General features: G+C 43.2%; 1 protein-coding gene across 1 annotated transcript in view; it reads right to left on the minus strand.

Annotated features, from left to right (window-relative positions):
* Positions 1-9292, minus strand: part of parapinopsina (parapinopsin a) — a 30101-nt gene extending 20809 nt beyond the window's left edge. Inside the window, exon 1 of the mRNA XM_077217697.1 lies at positions 9025-9292. Coding sequence (XP_077073812.1) covers positions 9025-9292 — 268 coding nt within the window. The remainder of the gene's footprint in view (positions 1-9024) is intronic.
* Positions 9293-21753: the final 12461 nt, after the last annotated feature.

Consider the following 21753-nt stretch of genomic DNA (forward strand, 5'->3'; position numbering starts at 1 on the left):
CCACAGACCTTGCGCCGAGCGGCCACTCATGACCGCCCCCCATCCTGTGAGGGAAGCATCCATCGAAAGCGTGACGCGTCGACAAGGAGCCCCCAAAACTGGGCCCTGGGCGAGGAACCAAGGTTTCTTCCACAAGGCTAAGGCACGAAGGCATAGCCGCGTGACCTTGATCTTGCGGAACGGATTTCCCCTCGGAGAAAACCCCTTGGTCCTGAGCCACCACTGCAGGGGTCTCATGTACAGAAGGCCAAAAGTAATAACGTTGGACGCAGCTGCCATGAGACCCAACAGTCTCTGAAACTGTTTCACAGTGAGTGACTGGCCTAGTTTCACATTCTTTGCGGCTGTGAGAATCGCAGAAATACGAGCACGAGACAGGCGTGCCTGCATTGTGGTCGAATCCCAAATTACACCTAGAAAAGTGGTCCTCTGAGCAGGGAGGAGCACACTCTTTTTGGTGTTTAGCCGCAACCCCAAACTCTTTATGTGGGACAGAACAGCATCTCGATGCTGAACTGCCACCTGCTCTGACTGAGCTAAAATCAACCAATCGTCGATGTAATTTAATACGCGGATGCCCTGGAGTCTCAACGGAGCCAGAGCTGCATCCACGCATTTTGTAAAAGTGCGGGGAGATAAACCTAGGCCAAATGGAAGAACCCGATATTGGTATGCTTCGCCCCCGAAAGCGAACCTCAGGAACCTCCTGTGATGAGGATGGATAGATACATGGAAGTACGCGTCCTTCAAGTCTATTGTGACAAACCAGTCCTCGGACTGAATCTGTGATACAATCTGTTTGAGTGTAAGCATTCTGAACTTGAGTTTCTGAACCCTGCTGTTTAACTGGCGCAGGTCTAGAATAGGACGCAGCCCTCCATCCTTCTTTGGAACAATGAAGTAACGGCTGTAAAACCCTGACTCTCTGCTGGGAGGGGAAACCCTTTCTATAGCTCTCTTTCGAAGAAGTGTCAGTACTTTTTGCTCCATTACCAGAGCCTGCTGTGAGTCCACCACCGTGGGGAGGACTCCTTGAAATCTGGGCGGACGAGAACCGAGCTGAATTCTGTAACCCTTTTCTATTATGTGCAGGACCCATAGAGAAATATTTGGCAGAAGTTTCCACGCTGCCAGAAATTCCGATAAGGGAACCAGTCTCTCGAGACTGGCCTCTGGATTTGATTGAACAACCATTTCGGTGAACAACCGAACTGACCATTCTACAACCCTCCTCAGAGGATTGCACGGGGACGCTGACACCTCGGCGCCCTGAAGCGGCGAACCGGCAGGGAACAACCGAACTGGCAGCGCTGCGACCCTCCTCAGAGAGTCACACCCCAGAGGGCGCCGTTAGGAGAAACGATTTCTCAAAACCGTCCCTCTTTTTTTTTTTTTTTCATTCGACAGGACTTCTTGTCTAAGCTTTATTAGAGATGACGACAGTCCTCAGATCTTGCCTACCTCTAACTAGCTTAGTTCCTACGACCCTCCTCGGAGGATCCTAGGAAAAAGCAGGCACCTCGGCACCCTGAAACGGCGAACCGGCAGGGAGACCGAACTGACTGCTCTACGACCCTCCTCGGAGGATCGTATGGGGACGCTGACACCTCGGTGCCCTGAACGGCGAACCGGCAGGGAACAACCGAACTGGCAGTGCTTCGACCCTCCTCAGAGAGTCGCACCCCAGAGGGCGCCGAGGATAAACGATTTCTCAAAACCGTCCCTACCCCAGAGGGGACCACCCTTAGAAGCCTGATAGCCTCGGCATCAGGTCTTCTTCTTTGTACTCTATGCCAGTTTCAGGAACATAGATTGGTGAGGAAGAAACCTCTGGAACGCCGCTGAAAGGTTTAGTTTTCTTGAAAGCGGAGGGTCCAGAAGAACAGATATTTTCATCTTTCTTTTTCTTTATTTTTATATAAAAAAAACGTATACATATAAACATATATATATATATATATATATATATATATATATATTCTCGAATAGAGTCAATGCTGACATCCTCACATTCATCTATGTCCTTAAATACTTTACCCACCAGTACTGCCTAATAAAATGTATTTATTATTAAAGATGGCTGGTGGGTAACGTCGGGGTTAAAAATGATGACGCCGACTCGGGAGAGAGAAAGCTCGCAAGCGTCTCTATAATCCAAGGCACTGTCATACCATGATACTAAATACCCATAACATTACTCTAGTTAGACGTTTGGGTATTAAACACATAAAATAGAAACCGGTTTATTCCACGATCTCGACACCTCAGTGTGGAGATAGGGAAAAACCAGTAGTCCCCGACGAGGAGGCTGAGATACAGAGTTTTCCTGTTTTTTTAGATATATTTAATCTAATAAACTCTTTTTATTTTCACTCTCATAATGTTCAGCTGTCCAGTAAATATTTAACTAGCAACAGCATTAGAAAAGCCTCCTTTTAAAAGCTCCTCTATATTCAACAGAGTTATGAGCTGCCTATTTATTGAAAAATCAAACATCTGCCTTTTTCTTAATATTTTTATTTGTTTTGTTCACTTTTTCTTAACAAAACACAAACGATACCAATTCCTCAGAACTGGATCTGCAGGTGAAAGCTGAGATAGGGCGGGGCCCGTCCCAACCCACGCTGTCAGATCCGATTTCGAACCCCAAAATGCGAGTCGCCGCCGTGTCTAGGCAACAGCGGGACCCGCGCGGGGAGCGCAAACCGTACCGTCCTCCTCAAAGAACGATTGGGGAGAGCGGAGCGTCTTCATAGATAGACTCATACAATGCTCACAATCAGCCCCCTCGAGGACTGACTGAGCATGCTCCACTCCCAAACAAGCAACACAAAGCTGATGTGTGTGTCCCCACCCGTATATAACGAGGGCAGGGAACAACACACCGTCTATAATCTTGCTTGCTCGCCATAATAATGATAGATATATTGGGCTTGACAGACAACAATAAATAGACAAGGACAGATATACAGAGAGCGCTTGCTGAAGGTGCAGAAGCTGTCGCGGTCTGATTTCAGGGTTGCTTTATAGTTTCCTGGTCTATGACGTCACCTATGTCGTAGCAGGCTTCCATTGGACTGATTTTACACGTGCTTCACGACGTAATCACGCAGAGCGTTCCCACCGCGTCTCAAACGCAGCTCGAGTTCCCTTGAAAGGGAACTATTTTACCGTAAAAAAACAATAATTTTTACTATATCAGAACTATTCCATGGTAATAAAAAAGTCTTTTACCCTTTAAAAACGATATTTTTTACTATATCAGAACTATTTCATGGTAAAAAAAAGTCTCAGGTTACGTATGTAACCCTGGTTCCCTGAGAGGGAACGAGATGCTGCGTCGAGACGCGGTGGGAACGCTCTGCGTGATTGCGTCGTGAACCACATGTATAATCAGTCCAATGGAAGAGCTAGACGTCATAGGCGGGTGACGTCATAGACCAGGAAGCAATAAGGACCAGCCTGCCGCATTACAAATGTCTTGAAGGGGAACACCCGAAATTAAAGCCTAGAGGCAGCCATACTCCTGTAGAATGGGCCTGAACAGCCATAGGTGAAGGCTGTCCGGCCGCTTCATAAGCAAGTGAGATAGCCTCAACTACCCACTTGCTCATCATCTGTTTAGATGCCGGGCAACCTATCTTAGGTGACCCGAAGCAGACAAATCATTGTTCTGATATACGCCACTGAGCAGCTCTGTGGACATACGCATCCAAAGCCCGGACAGGGCGTAACAGATTAAGTTTTTCCTGATCTGGGGTATTAAAGGTGGAGGAAAGAAGGCCTGCTGCACAAAAGACCCGCACATTTAGTAGGGACCTAGAAATACAACCCGACCTGGGGTGAAGAAATACTATCACCATAGCAGGTGCAAATCCAAGTACGTGCAGGCCTCAGCCTCATGTACCACGGAGAAGACGAAATTAAGGATCTCTCCTCAGAGATAACCCAGTAAAGAAACATTCATACAGAAATCAAGTACTGTACCAACGGGGCAGAAACAAGATTCAGAAGGCATTCTCTGCACCAGGCAGAGAACAGCATATTTAGTCTTCTCGTGGAGGGAGCTCTAGACTGGAGTATGGTCTCCACGACCTCGGTCGAGAGACCTGAATCTATGAGCTGGGCCCCCTCAGAGGCTGAGCCCACAGTATCCACAACTCCAGAGCTCCCAGGAGCAAAGATATCGGGAAAAGCGTATAGGTGTAGCGGCAACCACACCTATTACATCACATCCAGTCCAAGCGGAGCTGGATGCGTGAGGGAGAACCGCAAGGGCAATGCATTGTACAAGTGATGCAAAAGGTCGACTTGTAGTTTGACCGAAGTTCTCCCTAAGAAGCTCCACCACCTCGGGGTGAAGTCTCCATTCCCCGGGCCACAGCCCCTGCCTCAACAGGATATCTGCTCTGATATACGAGACAATCAGTGTGTTGTCCAGACCCTTCGCCGAGCAACCACTCATGATTGCCCCCGACTTGTGAGGGAAGCATCCGTCGATAGCATTATGCGTCGAAAAGAAGCCCCCAACACTGGGCCTGGGCGAGGAACCAAGGTTCTTCCACATGACCGAGGCACGAACGCATAGCCGCGTGACCTTGATCATGCGAAAAAGGATTTCCCCTCGGAGAAAACCCCTTGGTCCCGAGCCACCACTGCAGGGGTCTCATGTACAGAAGGCCAAAAGTAACTACGTTCCACGCAGCTACCATGAGCCCCAACAGTCTCAGAGACTGTTTGCAGTGAGTGACTGACCTAGTTTTACATTCTTTACGGCTGTGAGAATCGCAGAAATACGTGCAGGAGACAGACATGCTTGCATTGTTGTCAAATCCCATAATACACCTAGTAAAGTGGTCCTCTGAGCTGGGAGGAGTACACTCTTGTACACTCTTGCGGTGTTGAGCCGCAACCCCAACCCCCTTATGTGGGACAGAACGACATCTCGATGTTGAACTGCCAAAAGCTCGGACTGAGCTAAAATCAACCAATCGTCGATATAATTTAATACGCGAATGCCCTGGAATCTCAGAGGAGCCAGAGCTGCATCCACGCATATTGTAAGAGGTGCGGGGTGATAACCTAGGGCGAAAGGAAGAACCTGATACTGGTATGCTTCGCCCCTGAAAGCAAACCTCAGGAATCTCCTGTGATGAGGATGGATAGATAAGTAAGCGTCCTTTAAGTCTATTGTGACAAACCAGTCCTCGGACTGAGTCTGTGACACAATCATATTTAGCGTAAGCATTTTTTACTTACTTTGAACTTAAGATTCTGAAACCTGCTGTTTAATTGACGCAGGTCTAGAGTAGGACGCAACCCCTCATCCTCTTTTGGAACAATGAAGTAATGGCAGTAAAACCCTGACTGTCTGCCGGGAGGAGGAACCCCTTCTACAGCTCCTTTGCAGAAGTGTCAGTACGTACTTCCTGCTCCGTAACCAAAGCCTGCTTGGGGTCCACCACAGTGGGGAGGACCCCTAGAAATATGGGCGGACAAGAACCAAATTCTGAACCCTTTTCTATAGTGTAAAGGACCCTCTGAGAAATATGTGGCAGTAGTTTCCACGCTGCCAGAAATTCTACTAGGGGAACCAGTCTCTCAAGACTGGCCTCTGGATTTGGTTGAACAGTCACTATGGTGCCCTGAAGCGGCGAACCGGCAGGGAACAACTGAACTGACCGTTCTACGACCCTCTTCGGAGGATCGTTTGGGGACGCTGACACCTCGGTGCCCTGAACGGCGAACCGGCAGGGAACAACCGAACTGGCAGCGCTGCGACCCTCCTCAGAGAGTCACACCCCAGAGGGCGCCGAGGAGAAACGATTTCTCAAAACCGTCCCTACCCCGGAGGAGCCCTCAGAAGCTTTATTAGAGATGACGACAGTCCTCAGATCTTGCCTCCCTTTAAATAACTTAGTTCCTACGACCCTCCTCGGAGGATCGTATGGGGACGCTGACACCTCGGTGCCCTGAACGGCGAACCGGCAGGGAACAACCGAACTGGCAGCGCTGCGACCCTCCTCAGAGAGTCGCACCCCAGAGGGCACCTAGGAGAAACGATTTCTCAAAACCGTCCCTGCCCCGGAGGAGCCCTCAGAAGCCTGATAGCCTCGTTTTTACGACAGGACTTCCTGTCTAAGCTTTATTAGAGATGACGACAGTCCTCAGATCTTGCCTACCTCTAAATAACTTAGTTCCTACGACCCTCCTCGGAGGATTGTATGGGGACGCTGACACCTCGGTGCCCTGAACGGCGAACCGGCAGGGAACAACCGAACTGGCAGCGCTGCGACCCTCCTCAGAGAGTCGCACCCCAGAGGGCACCGAGGAGAAACGATTTCTCAAAACCGTCCCTACCCCGGAGGGGACCACCCTTTAGAAGCCTGATAGCCTCGGCGTCAGGGCTTCCTATTTGTCCAAGCTTTTTTAGAGATAAAATAGTCCTCAGATCTTGCATATCTCTAACTGGCTAGACTGCTACCGCCACCCAAGTCCCCCTTAATTGTGGAGGACCCAAATGGCGATGCTCGTTTTGCACTCTGTGCTGCGAGGAGCTTAGTAGACCGAGACTGCTCCGCCCAGCAGTCTCAGGAACTTTAGATTGGTGAGGAAGAAACCTCTGGAACGCCGCTGAATGGTTTATTTCTTAGTTTTTTTTAAAGCGGAGCGTCCAGAAGAACAGACATAATTTTATCTTATTTTTCTTTATTTTTAAATCAGAAAAACATATATATATATATATATATATATATATATATATATATATATATAAATATAAATATAAATATATCACTCCATGGCCACCAGCAGGAAAACAACCGAACTGGCCGTGCTGCGACCCTCCTCAGAGAGTCGCCCCCCCAGAGGACGCAGAGGATAAACGATTTCTTGAAACCGTCCCTCCCCAGTATAGTTTATCTGTTTTTGCACGACGCAATTCTCGAATAGCGTCAGTGCTGACAACCTCACATTCATCCATGTATTTATAATTCACCCACCAGTCCTGCCTAATAAAAATTTTCTTTATTTATTTAAGATGGCTGGTGGGTAACGTCGGGGTTAAAAATTATGACGCCGACTCGGGAGAGAGAAAGCTAGCAAGCGTCTCTATAACCCGAGGCACTGTCGAACCATAATACTTAATACCCATAGCATTACTATAGTTAGACGTTTGGGCATTAAACACATAAAAAGGAAACCGGCTTATTCCACGATCTCGACACCAAAGTGTGGTGTGGAGATAGGAAAAACGTCAGTCCCCGACGAGGAGGCTGAGATACAAAGTTTTTCTGTTTTTAGATATATTTCATCTAATAAACTCTCTTTTTCACTCTCATAATGTTCAGCTGGCCAGAAAATATTTAACTAGCAACAGCACTAGATAAAACTCCTTTTAAAGCTCCTCTTTATTCAACAGAGTTATGAGCTGACTTATTTATTCATTTATTGAAACCTCAAACATCTGTCTTTTTTTCAAACAACATTTGTTTTGTTCTCTTTTTAAACAAAACACTAACGATACCAATTCCTCGGAACTGGAAATCGCCAGCACTGGATCTGGCAGGTGAAAGCTGAGATAGGGCGGGGCCCGTCCCAACCCCCGCTGTCAGATCCGTTTGCGAACCCCAAAATGGGAGTCGCCGCCGTGCATCGGCAACAGCGGGACCCGCGCGGGCAGCGCGAACCGAACCGTCCTCCTCGAAGAACGCCCAGCGGGAGCGGAGCGTCCTCACGGACAGCTTCTCGCAATGCTCACAGTCAGCCCCCTCGAGAACTGACTGTGGCATGCTCCACTCCCAAATAGTAACAAAAAGCTGATGTGTGTGTCCCCACCCGTGATATAACGTGGGCAGGGAACAACACGAAGCTGCTTGCTCTCTTTTGCCATAATATATATATATATATATATATATATATTGCAACTTGACAAACAACAATAAATATGACAAGGACAGAATACACAGATCGCTTGCTGAAGGCACAGAAGCTGTCGCGGTCTGTTTTCAGGTGTGCTTTATAGCTTCCTGGTCTATGACGTCACCCGCCTATGACGTCTAGCTCTTCCATTGGACTGATTATACATGTGCTTCACGACGCAATCACGCAGAGCGTTCCCACCGCTTCTCAATGCAGCTCGAGTTCCCTTGAAAGGGAACTATTTTTCTATTTCTATTTTCTAATTTTGACTATTTCAGAACTATTTCATGGTAAAAAAAACTATTTTACCGTTAAAAACGATAATTCTTACTATTTCAGAACTATTTCATGTTTAAAAAAAAAGTCTTACCGTTAAAAACGATGATTTTGACTATTTCAGAACTATTTCATAGTAAATTAAAAAAAAGTATTTTACATGTAAAAACATTTTTTTTTTTACTATTTCAGTCTTTTACTATTTCAGTCTTTTACCATAATTTTTACTATTTCAGAACTATTTCATGGTAAAAAAAAAAACTATTTTACCGTTAAAAACGATAATTTTTACTATTTCAGAACTATTTCATGGTAAAAAAAAAACTATTTTACCGTTAAAAACGATAATTTTTACTATTTCAGAACTATTTCATGGTAAAAAAAAAAGTATTTTACATGTAAAAACATTTAAAAACATTTTTACTATTTCAGAACTATTTCATGGTAAAAAAAAGTATTTTACCGTTAAAAACGATAATTTTTACTATTTCATGGTAAAAAAAAGTATTTTACATGTAAAAACATTTAAAAACATTTTTACTATTTCAGAACTATTTCATGGTAAAAAAAAAGTCTTTTACCGTTAAAAACGATAATTTTTACTATATCAATAGTCAATATCAATATCAAAAGTCTAACCGTTAAAAACGATAATTTTGACTATTTTAGAACTATTTCATGGTAAAAAAAAAGTATTTTACATTTAAAAACGATAATTTTTACTATTTCAGAACTATTTCATGGTAACACCCCCCCCCCCCCCCCCCGCCCCACACACACACACACACACACAATAAGGTATGCGTAAAAGGTTTAGTAGATGCTCACCGAAGAAGGCGACGGCGAAGCCCTCCAGCACACAGCCCCCCCGGCCCAGGCTGAAGTAGCCCATGGCGTTGGTCAGTGTGGTGGGCAGCCCCCCGAACACGGCACAGCCCAGATCCGCCACGGCCAGGTTCACCAGAGCCAAGTTCAGCGGCTGCCGGAGCTGCCTGTGCCTCAGCGTCACCGTCACCACCGTCACGTTCAGCACAATGCCCAACACAGAGAACACACCGATGATGAGCGCCAGAACCGTGTAGCCCGTCCGTGGCATGATGCCTTCGTTCACGGCATTGCTTGGCACAGCGCTTTCCCATGCGATTATGCCCATTCTCTCTAACTGAACCTCATGCAAGAAGAGCTAAAACACTGATAACGTATAGTTGAGGAGAATGGCAAATGAGACTCCTCTGCTCTTTTTATGTCTGAATATGGCCTGCTGGCTTACTGGGAAAATCCCTAGATCCGGATTGGTAATGGAATAATTCTGTCAGATTATGCAGATCTGGAGATCTATGATGGCACTCATCTTGATTGCCGAATCAAAGCATCCTTATATCAGCCTTATCGATGAGGTCACGGTTGAAGACATTTCAGAGTCAGAAGACTCTAGTGCATTAATCAAAGAGCCTTTCTCTTACCCTTCCTTTCATTAGATTAAAATGAGTTTGCCTGCCTTCTTTTGGCTATACCGGAGACTGAGTCCTCCCTGCTGATGTGTTCCTGCACTGTTTTATAATGATTATGATTTATGCGGCTCGAGACTGGGCTACACCAGGACAAGCGGTTTGGGGAATGGATGGACGTTATCGGCTGAAGATGTGCATGTTTTATGTGGTTTTCCTGTGGTGTATTGTTGAGGTTGGGATACAGGGAACACAACTGTAACCGTAAGGATCTTGGGAATCACTGCATCAACCTGGTGTGTTGCTTCGTTTTAGTTTTTTATATTGTAATCAACTTTAAACACTAAAGAAATAGGTTATTTTTCACGTGATGGAAATACCTGATGCCTTGCATAACATTATATGATTTTAATTTAAAAAAAGATACAGAATATACATGCTTATAAAGTTAAAATATGTTGTCAGAACTGTAAAGTGATTGTTTATGGACAGGTTATGGAGTCAGTCATATTTCTGCGGTCTGAAGTTATAAACACGACACAAGCTCGCGAGATCCAGCGCCGGTACAGTGGAAACCGCACAGCAGAGACTGGGCCATTACACTGCAACTACTCATAAATGTACATTTTTACTACTTAATATTTAATATTTGTTAAACAAGCTTAAATGTATACTTTATGTATTTAAAACTATATAAAATATGCTATACAGTAAAATATGATAATAAAAAAAGGAATTATCATGCAAACCAGTGGTTGTGTTGAGTATTTTTTTAAAGTTTAAGTTAATCTGTAAACATGAGTTCATGTATGAAGTAAAAAAAGCAACAAAAAAGCTAGTGCTATAGAAAAAATAAATCTATCCAGTATGATGGGTTAAATCAATCCATTATGCTGGGTTAAATAAACAACCCAATTTTATGGGTAAAATTAACCCAACATGTGTTCTGTCCTATATTTACCCAGCCTTTGGGTTGAAAACACCCCTAATTGGGTTGTTTTTAATCCAGTTTTTTTAAAGAGTGTATTCACTGGTGTGTTCTGGGCATTTGGCCTGGTGTAACGGGAGTCCTGCAGAACTGAAGGCAGTGTGAGAGGTAATTAATCATCAGTGTAGAACCACTAGTGGCTGACATTTGCAATGTTTTAATTATCAGTAAGTTTTCCTGTTTTAAACTTTGACATCATACAGGACTTTTATTTTGAAAGTGATGAGAACGCCAGCGCCTGAGTCTGAACTCCCATGGTAACAGTGTTTACTTCCTTTTTTATTATTATTCATATTTTTTTATGAAAAATACTACAATATGATTACAGTATCAATAAGTTGCAATCTAAAGTTTTTTTCATATTTATTTTCAAATTATTTATTTATAATTTATTAAATATTGTGTAAAATAAACATACATTTAATTTGTATTAAATGGTTATGCTATCGTTATGCATGTGTTTTTAAATGAAATAGTGTGATGTCATGTATATCAGCTTTACATTGCTCTCGAAGATATCGGCATCTGCCATCAAGAAAATCAATATTGGTTGACACGAATAACCCCGACATATGCAGTTACTTGTATGCTGTCAGTAGCTGAAGATATGGATAGAGTCTGGATAAAAGCACAGTAATTCACTGGTGGCCAGTGTTTAATCGTCTCAGTGTGCATGAAACTGGGACTCATTTTAATCAGACGTTCTTCATAGTACAAATTACATCTTGTTACAGTGCAAACTTGACTCACATCTCTGCACAGGATCAATTCAATTCAGATTTATTTGTATAGCGCTTTTCACAATACATATTGTTTCAAAGCAGCATTACAGAAAGTGCATTTCAGAAATGTACATAGAAAAATACAGTTAGTTAATCATGTAGTAATTTAGGGCATAACATATCGCTGGCGTTGAGTCGTCTCTTCACAGGGGTTTAGTCATCTCATCGCAGGTGTTGGGTCATCTCATCGCAGGTGTTGGGGCATCTGAAGTCTCCGTGAGAGGCTGGATACAAACCGGAGCTGACGAACGCTATTTACCTCGAGACTGGCGTCCCAAGATAACAGCAGAAGAGCAGATGGGAGATAATTAGCATAGCTGATGTTCATAATATTAATGCATTCGAACTGATTCAGCAGTAGTATTAAAGGTTAAGCATTATGTAAATGCTTGGCTAAAGAGATGCGTCTTTAATCTAGTTTTAAACTGGGACAGCGAGTCTGAGCCTCGAACAATATCAGGAAAGCTATTCCAGAGTTTAGGAGCTAAATGTAAGAACGCCCTCCCTCCTTTAGTGGACTTAGATATCCTAGGAATGACCAGAAGCCTCGAATTTAGTGATCTTAAAGAACGCGATGGATTGTAGGGCGATAGAAGGTCCATTAAATACACAGGAGCTAAACCATTTATGGCTTTATAGGTCAGTAGTAATACTTTGTATATGATACGGAACTTAATAGGTAACCTACCCAGTGTAGAGATGATGAAATTGGTGTTATATGATCATATTTTCTTGACCTAGTAAGAACTCTAGCGGCTGCATTTTGCACTAACTGTAGCTTGTTTATTGAGGATGCGGGACAGCCAGCTAATAAAGCATTACAGTAATCTAGTCTCGAGGACATGAATGCATGAACTAACTTTTCTGCATCAGAAACAGATAGAATGTTACGTAGCTTAGCAATGTGCTAAGGTGGAAAAAGGCTGTTCTTGTAATATATGAAATATGATTTTCGAAAGACAAGTTGTGGTCTAGTATAACACCCAGGTCTTTTACTGTAGTGGATAAAGTAACAGGACATCCTTCTAAATTAAAGTTGTATTGTAAGGGATTTTGTGGGTAGTTTTTTGGACCAATAAGTAATACCTCCATTTTATCTGAATTTAATAGCAGGAAATTACACATCATCCAGCATTTTATATCTTTGAGACAATGTCCATTTAGATGAGTTAGTGTTTTCATCTGGTCGTGATGAAATATATAATTGAGTGTCATCAGCATAACAGTGGAAATTAATTCCATGTTTTCTTAAAATATTACCAATGGCAGCATATATATTGAGAATAGCAGAGGGCCTAACACCGATCCTTGCGGCACTCCATAGTCTACTGACGTTATTTTCGATTTTTCCCCATTTAAACAGACAAAATGATAACGGTCTGATAGGTAAGATCTAAACCAGCTTAATGCCTGTCCCTGAACACCAGTGTAGTTTTGTAGTCGATCCAAGAGTATTTTATGATCGATAGTGTCGAACGCAGCGCTAAGATCGAGTAGAACTAGTATTGAGATACAGCCTTGGTCAGAAGCTAAAAGTAAATCATTTGTAATTTTAACTAGCGCAGTTTCTGTGCTATGATGCGGTCTGAATCCTGACTGAAATTTTTCATAAATATCATTTTCTTGCAAGAAAGAGCACAATTGAGCGGAACACAACTTTTTCTAGTATTTTAGACATAAATGGAAGATTTGAAATGGGTCTGTAATTTGCTAGGTTATTTGGATCTTATTGCGGTTTCTTAATGAGAGGTTTTATTACTGCCAGTTTGAATATTCTTGGAACATGATCTAAAGATAAAGACGAGTTAATAATATTGAGAAGAGGCTCTTCCACTACAGGTAACACTTCTTTCAGTAGTTTAGTGGGTATTGGATCTAATAAACATGTTGTTGGTTTCGATGCAATGATAAGTTTATTTAGCTCTTCCTGTCCTATAGTTGTAAAGCGGTGTAGTTGTTCTTGAGGGGCCATAATTGAGGCTGAATCATAAGACACCATAGAAGATTGTACATTTTCAATTGTGTTTCTGATGCTTTCTATTTTCTCAGTGAAGAAATTCATAAAATCATTACTACTATACTGTAACGGAATATTTTGCTCTGGTGATGTCTGTTTATTTGTTAGTCTAGCCACGGTGTTAAATAAAAACCTTGGATTATTTTGGGACCTTTTTTGGGATTTTGGGATTATTTTAGGATCAATGGCATATAAACTTTTCTCTTGGTTGTTCGGTGACAAAGTGCATCCTTGGTGTATATTTGTGATTTGGTGCAAGCAGGAGCGTTCTCTTTTCATGTTCACCTTTTGCTCTCGGTTTACATCCATCTCTTACAGAAACAGATGTTGCTTGGGACTTTCCAGTAGTGGATAGCAACTCAATATCTTTTACTTCATTACTGTACTTAAGTTTTTAATTGCCTGCACTGCAACAAATGATTGTCATTTTATAGGTAAAAGACTGTAAAAATGTAATGGTAAAAACCTGTCATTTTGTTAATTGTCAATTTTATTAAATTTATTAAATCAGAAGCATTTATATATAACTGTGTACTTAGTTTTTGACTAAATAAAAATTCAGATCATTAATCACAAACCACACGTAACCGCTGTCAGACCTTCTGTGGAGAGGAGCCCTTGGTGTCTGGATTATTGCTCGACATCTTCAGGCTCGGGACTCTTCTGTGGAGAGGAACCCTTGGTGTCTGGATTATTGCTTGCCATCTTCAGGCTCGGGACTCTTCTGTGGAGAGGAACCCCTGGTGTCTGGATTATTGCTCGCCATCTTCAGGCTCGGGATGCTTCTGTGGAGAGGAACCCTTGGTGTCTGGATTATTGCTCGACATCTTCAGGCTCGGGACGCTTCTGTGGAGAGGAACCCTTGGTGTCTGGATTATTGCTCGCCTTCTTCAGGCTCGGGACTCTTCTGTGGAGAGGAACCCTTGGTGTCTGGATTATTGCTCGCCATCTTCAGGCACGGGACTCTTCTGTGGAGAGGAACCCTTGGTGTCTGGATTATTGCTCGCCATCTTCAGGCTCGGGACTCTTCTGTGGAGAGGAACCCTTGGTGTCTGGATTATTGCTCGCCATCTTCAGGCTCGGGACTCTTCTGTGGAGAGGAACCCTTGGTGTCTGGATTATTGCTCGCCATCTTCAGGCTCGGGATACTTCTGTGGAGAGGAACCCTTGGTGTCTGGATTATTGCTCTTCATCTTCAGGCTCGGGACTCTTCTGTGGAGAGGAACCCTTGGTGTCTGGATTAATGCTCGCCATCTTCAGGCTCGGGACTCTTCTGTGGAGAGGAACCCTTGGTGTCTTGATTATTGCTCGCCATCTTCAGGCTCGGGACTCTTCTGTGGAGAGGAACCCTTGGTGTCTGGATTATTGCTCGCCGTCTTCAGGCTCGGGACTCTTCTGTGGAGAGGAACCCTTGGTGTCTGGATTATTGCTCGCCATCTTCAGGCTCGGGACTCTTCTGTGGAGAGGAACCCTTGGTGTCTGGATTATTGCTCGCCATCTTCAGGCTCGGGATGCTTCTGTGGAGAGGAACCCTTGGTGTCTGGATTATTGCTCGCCATCTTCAGGCTCGGGACTCTTCTGTGGAGAGGAACCCTTGGTGTCTGGATTATTGCTCGCCATCTTCAGCCTCGGGACACTTCTGTGGAGAGGAACCCTTGGTGTCTGGATTATTGCTCGCCATCTTCAGGCTCGGGACTCTTCTGTGGAGAGGAACCCTTGGTGTCTGGATTATTGCTCGCCATCTTCAGGCTGGGGATGCTTCTGTGGAGAGGAAACCTTGGTGTCTGGATTATTGCTCGCCATCTTCAGGCTCGGGATGCTTCTGTGGAGAGGAACCCTTGGTGTCTGGATTATTGCTCTTCATCTTCAGGCTTGGGACTCTTCTGTGGAGAGGAACCCTTGCTGTCTGGACTATTGCTCGCTACTTCAGGCTCGGGACTCTTCTGTGGAGAGGAACCCTTGGTGTCTGGATTATTGCTAGCCTTCTTCAGACTCGGGATGCTTCTGTGGAGAGGAACCCTTGGTGTCTGGATTATTGCTCGCCATCTTCAGGCTCGGGACTCTTCTGTGGAGAGGAACCCTTGGTTTCTGGATTATTGCTCGCCATCTTCAGGCTCGGGACGCTTCTGTGGAGAGGAACCCTTGGTGTCTGGATTATTGCTCGCCATCTTCAGGCTCGGGACTCTTCTGTGGAGAGGAACCCTTGGTGTCTGGATTATTGCTCGCCGTCTTCAGGCTCGGGACTCTTCTGTGGAGAGGAACCCTTGGTGTCTGGATTATTGCTCACCGTCTTCAGGCTCGGGACTCTTCTGTGGAGAGGAACCCTTGGTGTCTGGATTATTGCTCGCCATCTTCAGACTCGGGATGCTTCTGTGGAGAGGAACCCTTGGTGTCTGGATTATTGCTCTTCATCTTCAGGCTCGGGACGCTTCTGTGGAGAGGAACCCTTGGTGTCTGGATTATTGCTCTTCATCTTCAGGCTCGGGACGCTTCTGTGGAGAGGAACCTTTGGTGTCTGGATTATTGCTCGCCATCTTCAGGCTCGGGACGCTTCTGTGGAGAGGAACCCTTGGTGTCTGGATTATTGCTCGCCATGTTCAGGCTCGCGACTCTTCTGTGGAGAGGAACCCTTGGTGTCTGGATTATTGCTCGCCATCTTCAGGCTCGGGACTCTTCTGTGGAGAGGAACCCTTGGTGTCTGGATTATTGCTCGCCTTCTTCAGGCTCGGGATGCTTCTGTGGAGAGGAACCCTTGGTGTCTGGATTATTGCTCTTCATCTTCAGGCTCGGGACTCTTCTGTGGAGAGGAACCCTTGGTGTCTGGATTATTGCTCTCCATCTTCAGGCTCGGGACTCTTCTGTGGAGAGGAACCCTTGGTGTCTGGATTATTGCTCGCCATCTTCAGCCTCGGGACACTTCTGTGGAGAGGAACCCTTGGTGTCTGGATTATTGCTCGCCATCTTCAGGCTCGGGACTCTTCTGTGGAGAGGAACCCTTGGTGTCTGGATTATTGCTCGCCATCTTCAGGCTGGGGATGCTTCTGTGGAGAGGAAACCTTGGTGTCTGGATTATTGCTCTTCATCTTCAGGCTCGGGACGCTTCTGTGGAGAGGAACCCTTGGTGTCTGGATTATTGCTCTTCATCTTCAGGCTCGGGACTCTTCTGTGGAGAGGAACCCTTGGTGTCTGGATTATTGCTCTTCATCTTCAGGCTCGGGGCGCTTCTGTGGGCCTGAAGGCTCAGCATCTGAACCCTCAGAGTCCACCTCATATCAGCTGCAGAGTCTGTAAGCGGCTCTTCTTTTAGACTTCGTTCGGAAGAGCAGAGATATTCCAGTAAACTCCTCCTTCTTGGATTAGCCCGGATTACAACCGAACACATGCTTGGTCAGTCCTCGAGGGGCCTGACTGTGTTCAGTGTGAGCATTTCTCCACCACTCCGGCCAGTGGCATTCATCCCCCAACTCTTGGTCTGAGCAAGGCTGTGATCATCTAGCAGCGTCTTTCACAGTGGATAAAAGATGCAGTTTCTCTGGCCTATGAGGCACAGGGAATATCTATTCCGTGACACATGTGCCCTTTTATGGTCTTGCTGACGTGCTGCGTCACCTGACATGACGTCAGCCAATTGTGACTGGTGTGTTTTCACACATGCTTTACACATCAGTCATGCAGAAGTGATCCCATAGCATCAACGCCATGGCACATCTCGTTTCCCTGGAACCGGGTTACATACGTAACCTAAGACGATTTTAGAACGTTGGTACATTAATATTATATTTAGTATTTAACTATATAATATACATTTTTCTGTGTACATTTCAATCCATAAAACTTTATGTTGCTACCATATTTTTTAATGTAAATATTCTGGCAACCAGAACTGTCAGATTTTTACCATAAGTTCACTTTTTTAACAGTTATTAATTTAGCAATGCTGTTTTACTGATGTCAGTTGGTATGGTAATTTATTATAATGCATGACATAACTTTTTAGTGTGGATTAAAGTCCCCTTGTAGTCAATAATTTTGTCCATTAAAACTCATCTTTGATCACCAAAATGACAAATTTTAACCGTTCTATCGATTTGCAAATTAGCCCCGCCTCCACTCACTCACTCACTCAGGTTACAAGGTAGTTTTTGTGATGTCAGAAACACCAGCGATTTCAAAGCGTGTTTTTGAGACTGTCTTTGGTTCACTGCAGTTTTAAGGAGAAAATACTCAGCAATGCTGTCGACTTATGAATTTACACATGGTTTGTCTTATAGCATATTAAAAACACCACATAGACATATAAACAACATTAAAAGCTGGATTTTCACCACTGGGGGACTTTAGGTATTTAAATACTGTAGAATAATAGCACCTGCCGACAATAATAGCCTATTTTGAACTAAGGAATGCAGTTGTTATTGCAGAGCCAAATGCATGATGCATGAAGTCTTAAAACAACTGCAGAATCTGAAGAACAATTAAAGTAGGGTTGCCAAAATGACATTACAGCAATAATAACCAGTGCATAAACTGTCAAGCAAAGCTGGGTTTTCCTCATCATTCTCCTGCACTGTTCATGCATTTTTGAAGTTCTCTGATTCAGCCAATGAATAATTCATTCCTGGTTTTGGATTTGCCAAACATGCACTTCTCTGGGTATTTGCAGTCCAGATTTGAGCTTTACATATGTCTGTGTTCAAAAGCCAAGGATAAATCATTTATGGTATAGTTATTAAAATTAAATTGTTCATTATCATAATTTCCTTAAACCTAAAAATGTTAATTGCTATAGTTGGTTATTTAATAAAGTCAACTATAGTTTTAGCGTATCGCTGAATTATGCCTAAACTACGATTGTTTACCTTTTCATAGCAGTTTTAAAAGTTCTTTATGCACCACGTTTTGTGCGTCCATTATCTGTCATGGATGCACAAAAAAAGTGTAATTTATTCCTGTGATCGAAGCTGAATTTTCAGCATCATTACTCCAGTCTTCAGTGTCACATGATCCTTCAGAAATTACTATAATATGATGATTTGATGCAAACATTTATGATTATTATCAGTGTTGAAAACAGTTTTTGTAATTTTTGTGGAAAGCCTCATACATGTGTCTGTTTTCAGGATTCACAGATGAACAGAAAGTTTGAATAACAGCATTTATTTGAAATATAAATCTTTTGTAACATTATAAATTTATTTTTGATCAATTTAACCAATCCAATTTATTTGAAAAATGTTTAGTCATTCTTGACTTTTGAATGGTAATTATTGCAAATACATTTATCCATTTTTAATTGTGGTAAAGTGTACAAATATTTTTTTGGGCCACTGTATGTTTTTTTTTTCTGTTGTTCTAAAATAGCTTTAAATATTTAAACATAATCATTAAAATGTAAAGAGTCCCATACGGAAATGTAATATACGTGGTAAAAATGTCGGAATCCAAAAGACTAAAAATGTCATAAATTTTTTACATATTGATCTGAGAATAGCTTTATTATGTGTCATTCTTTATACATCCAGAGTCTGCTAGCTAACGCTTGCTGTTGGTGAGTCTAAAGCCCATCTTCAACAGAAATACAGCATTACTGTCTCACAGAATATCACATGTCCACCGTTAATTGCTATAGATCCAGTAATCAAATGCAAATCAAGGCCTTATAGTCTCATCTTTATTCCAGGGCATGTGATATCTTTAAAAAACATTTAATTTTTCAACATTTCAAGTAGTCAAAAGTTGCCCCTATATTTCCCCATTAAGAACATGCATGTTTATTGTCATGATTCATCCTGTCTTGTGTTAATCTGGTCTTGCGAGGACTTTTATGTTATTTCCTGTTTTGCGTCGTCTTTTGTAGTTTTTCTTGTAGATTAGTTATTTGATTGTGCCCAGGTGTGTCTTCTTTGACAGTCACCCATTGTGTATAAATACCCCAGTGTTTCTCAAGTTCTGGGGCCTGTTCTTCGTATGTCGCTAACTCAGTTAGCTGGATTTGATTGATGGCGATTTGGCAGGATCTTGGATTGTTTGGTTCTTCGACGCTCATCCTGGACTTGCTGTCATAGCAACAGGTGCGCCAGCTTGAACCTGCTCGCGAGCGGCTTATTTCATGTTAACAGGATTAGATCGCGGCTTCATAAGCGGAGCTGATACGGGAAGTCTTTTAGCGCAGCGCGATAGTGTACTTTTTGAGAGATATAATTTTTCTCATGACTCGTGAGGATGTCGTTTACATCATTAATTTGTTGGAAACGCATAAATGTTCGACTCGTCGGAGTCAGGCTTTAATAAAAGTTTAATTACAAAGTGTTGTAGCTACTTTCTTCCCTTTTGATGTAACATTAGAAAAAGTCCAGTTACTGCACATGCTTCAGCCACTTGCTTGGTAACACATAAAAGTGTTGGTGTATTGTTTAAAACTGCACAAAAGAGGAAAACACAATTTCATTACAATGAGGTACACTGGGGGGAAATGTGATCAATAACTCATGGCAACATATTTTTTTTTACATTAACTATGTAGTTTCACAGTCACACATGTAGACTTTCACAAGTCAAAGCAATTCATTGCTACTCAAGGTTTAACAGCTGATATGACTGGAAAGCCATTTGGATTATAGGCCTACTTAATTTAAGGCAGCAACAAATTATTTTACAGTGTACTAGGATCATTTAAAGTTGATTTCCCAGCAGTGAAGGTGTTCTGCTCCTGGCCTCTGGCTGTGGGTCTGAGGAAGAGCTGAACCCAGGGATGCCCTCCACAAGGTTCACATTTAACCCAAGCGCCAGCTCTTCTGCTGGGTATAATGTGGAGGTGCAGGACCACCACCTGTTTGTTTTTCTTTTCTTTTCTCAGCCTTTTTCTTGGTTGCTTTTATAAACATTTATTAACAGTACCTTTTTAAAAGAGATTAGTTAATACAAATTACTATTATGTAGAATATTCTAGTACTTCAATTTTACTTGTTCCCATGTTCTAGTAGTGGATGGTGACTCTGACATTACAATGAACAAAGTTATTAATTATTTAGAAATTATTAAAATATCAAAATATATACTTTAATAAGTGATGAAAACATCTAACTACAAACTTAATTTGTCTGCTACGTTTTGCCAGCCCTCTCTCTTGGGTTTTGCACACTTTGAGGTGTTCCCTGGCGTTTTAATTAAGTTTTCAAATTCTGCATATCCTTCAAGCAATAACTCTTGCTCTTCTGTGGAGAAACACTGAGCGCGCTCTTTGGCCACGGTGAGCAGCCAATAGCAGCGTTGCTGATCAATGTTTAGGCTCGGTGGATATTGCATGCACAACCACAAGGTGGAGCTGATGATTGAAGCAATGCACGTACGGAATCACTCTTCCTGGCTCAATATTTTAGAAGTACTCAGCCCATTCTTTTCAAGCTCTGCAATTACTTTGTTGGTCAGGGTTTGGGCATCCCCCTTTTCAGTTGTTGTCATGGAAAGAAGTCGCTCTGTGACTTGATAATTGTCCTTGACAAAGCGAACGATAATGGAAATATTTTCCATTCTGGTTGGGTCACGTGTACCATCTACTTTTATTGTGTACCATGAGTCTGCAACTTCTCGAACAATTTCTTCAGTCACCTGCTCATGTTTGCAATAATGTCATTTTGAATGTCGTGAGAAGTGTGCGTTGCATTGTGTGGAATTGTCTGTACAACACTCCTAAGCTCTGGGATTTTGCGGAGGGTATATTCAAATAATGAAAGGAAAAGTCCACTCCCACCCACTGTTATACTATCTAATGCATCTGTGCTTCCCCTGAGCAGCAAATGATTCACCACAAGAAATTCAACCATGTCCACTATAGAGGAGAGATAGTAGCGATACCTAGCTAACTGTTTACTGTTAACTAGGGTGGAAATCTCCTGTCCACTTTCAGTCCGTTTTTCTCTCTCTTTCCAGAGCGCCATACTTGTCATATGTTCTTTTGACGCAGCATGTTTGTTTAGGCCTTTTCCCGCCTCTACTGCGTGCTTCCAATCACTGAAGCCCCTTACAGTGAAAGCGGAGTCTGATGGTGAAATTAAGTATTTTCTGCACGAAAAACAAAATGCAGCATCTGCTTCCACGGAGTATTCCAACCACTCACGTGACATATACCATGACGCAACAAATGACCATTGCTGTTTGCCGCAAAAGCGAAGAGGAAAACGTCTTAACTTAACCTGATTCGGTTTATCCTCACCAAGGTCGAGAGGCATTCTTGGGGGTTCAGGCGTGCTTAAGCCGGGGGACGAGGGCAGAGGATCAGCCGGTGATGGGGTCGTGTTGGGGGGAGCTGGTAAGTCTGCTTAG

Source organism: Siphateles boraxobius, unplaced genomic scaffold (assembly GCF_051911475.1).
Source record: "Siphateles boraxobius isolate OS27281-9 unplaced genomic scaffold, OSU_SipBor_1 75, whole genome shotgun sequence".
Classification (NCBI taxonomy): Eukaryota; Metazoa; Chordata; class Actinopteri; order Cypriniformes; family Leuciscidae; genus Siphateles; species Siphateles boraxobius.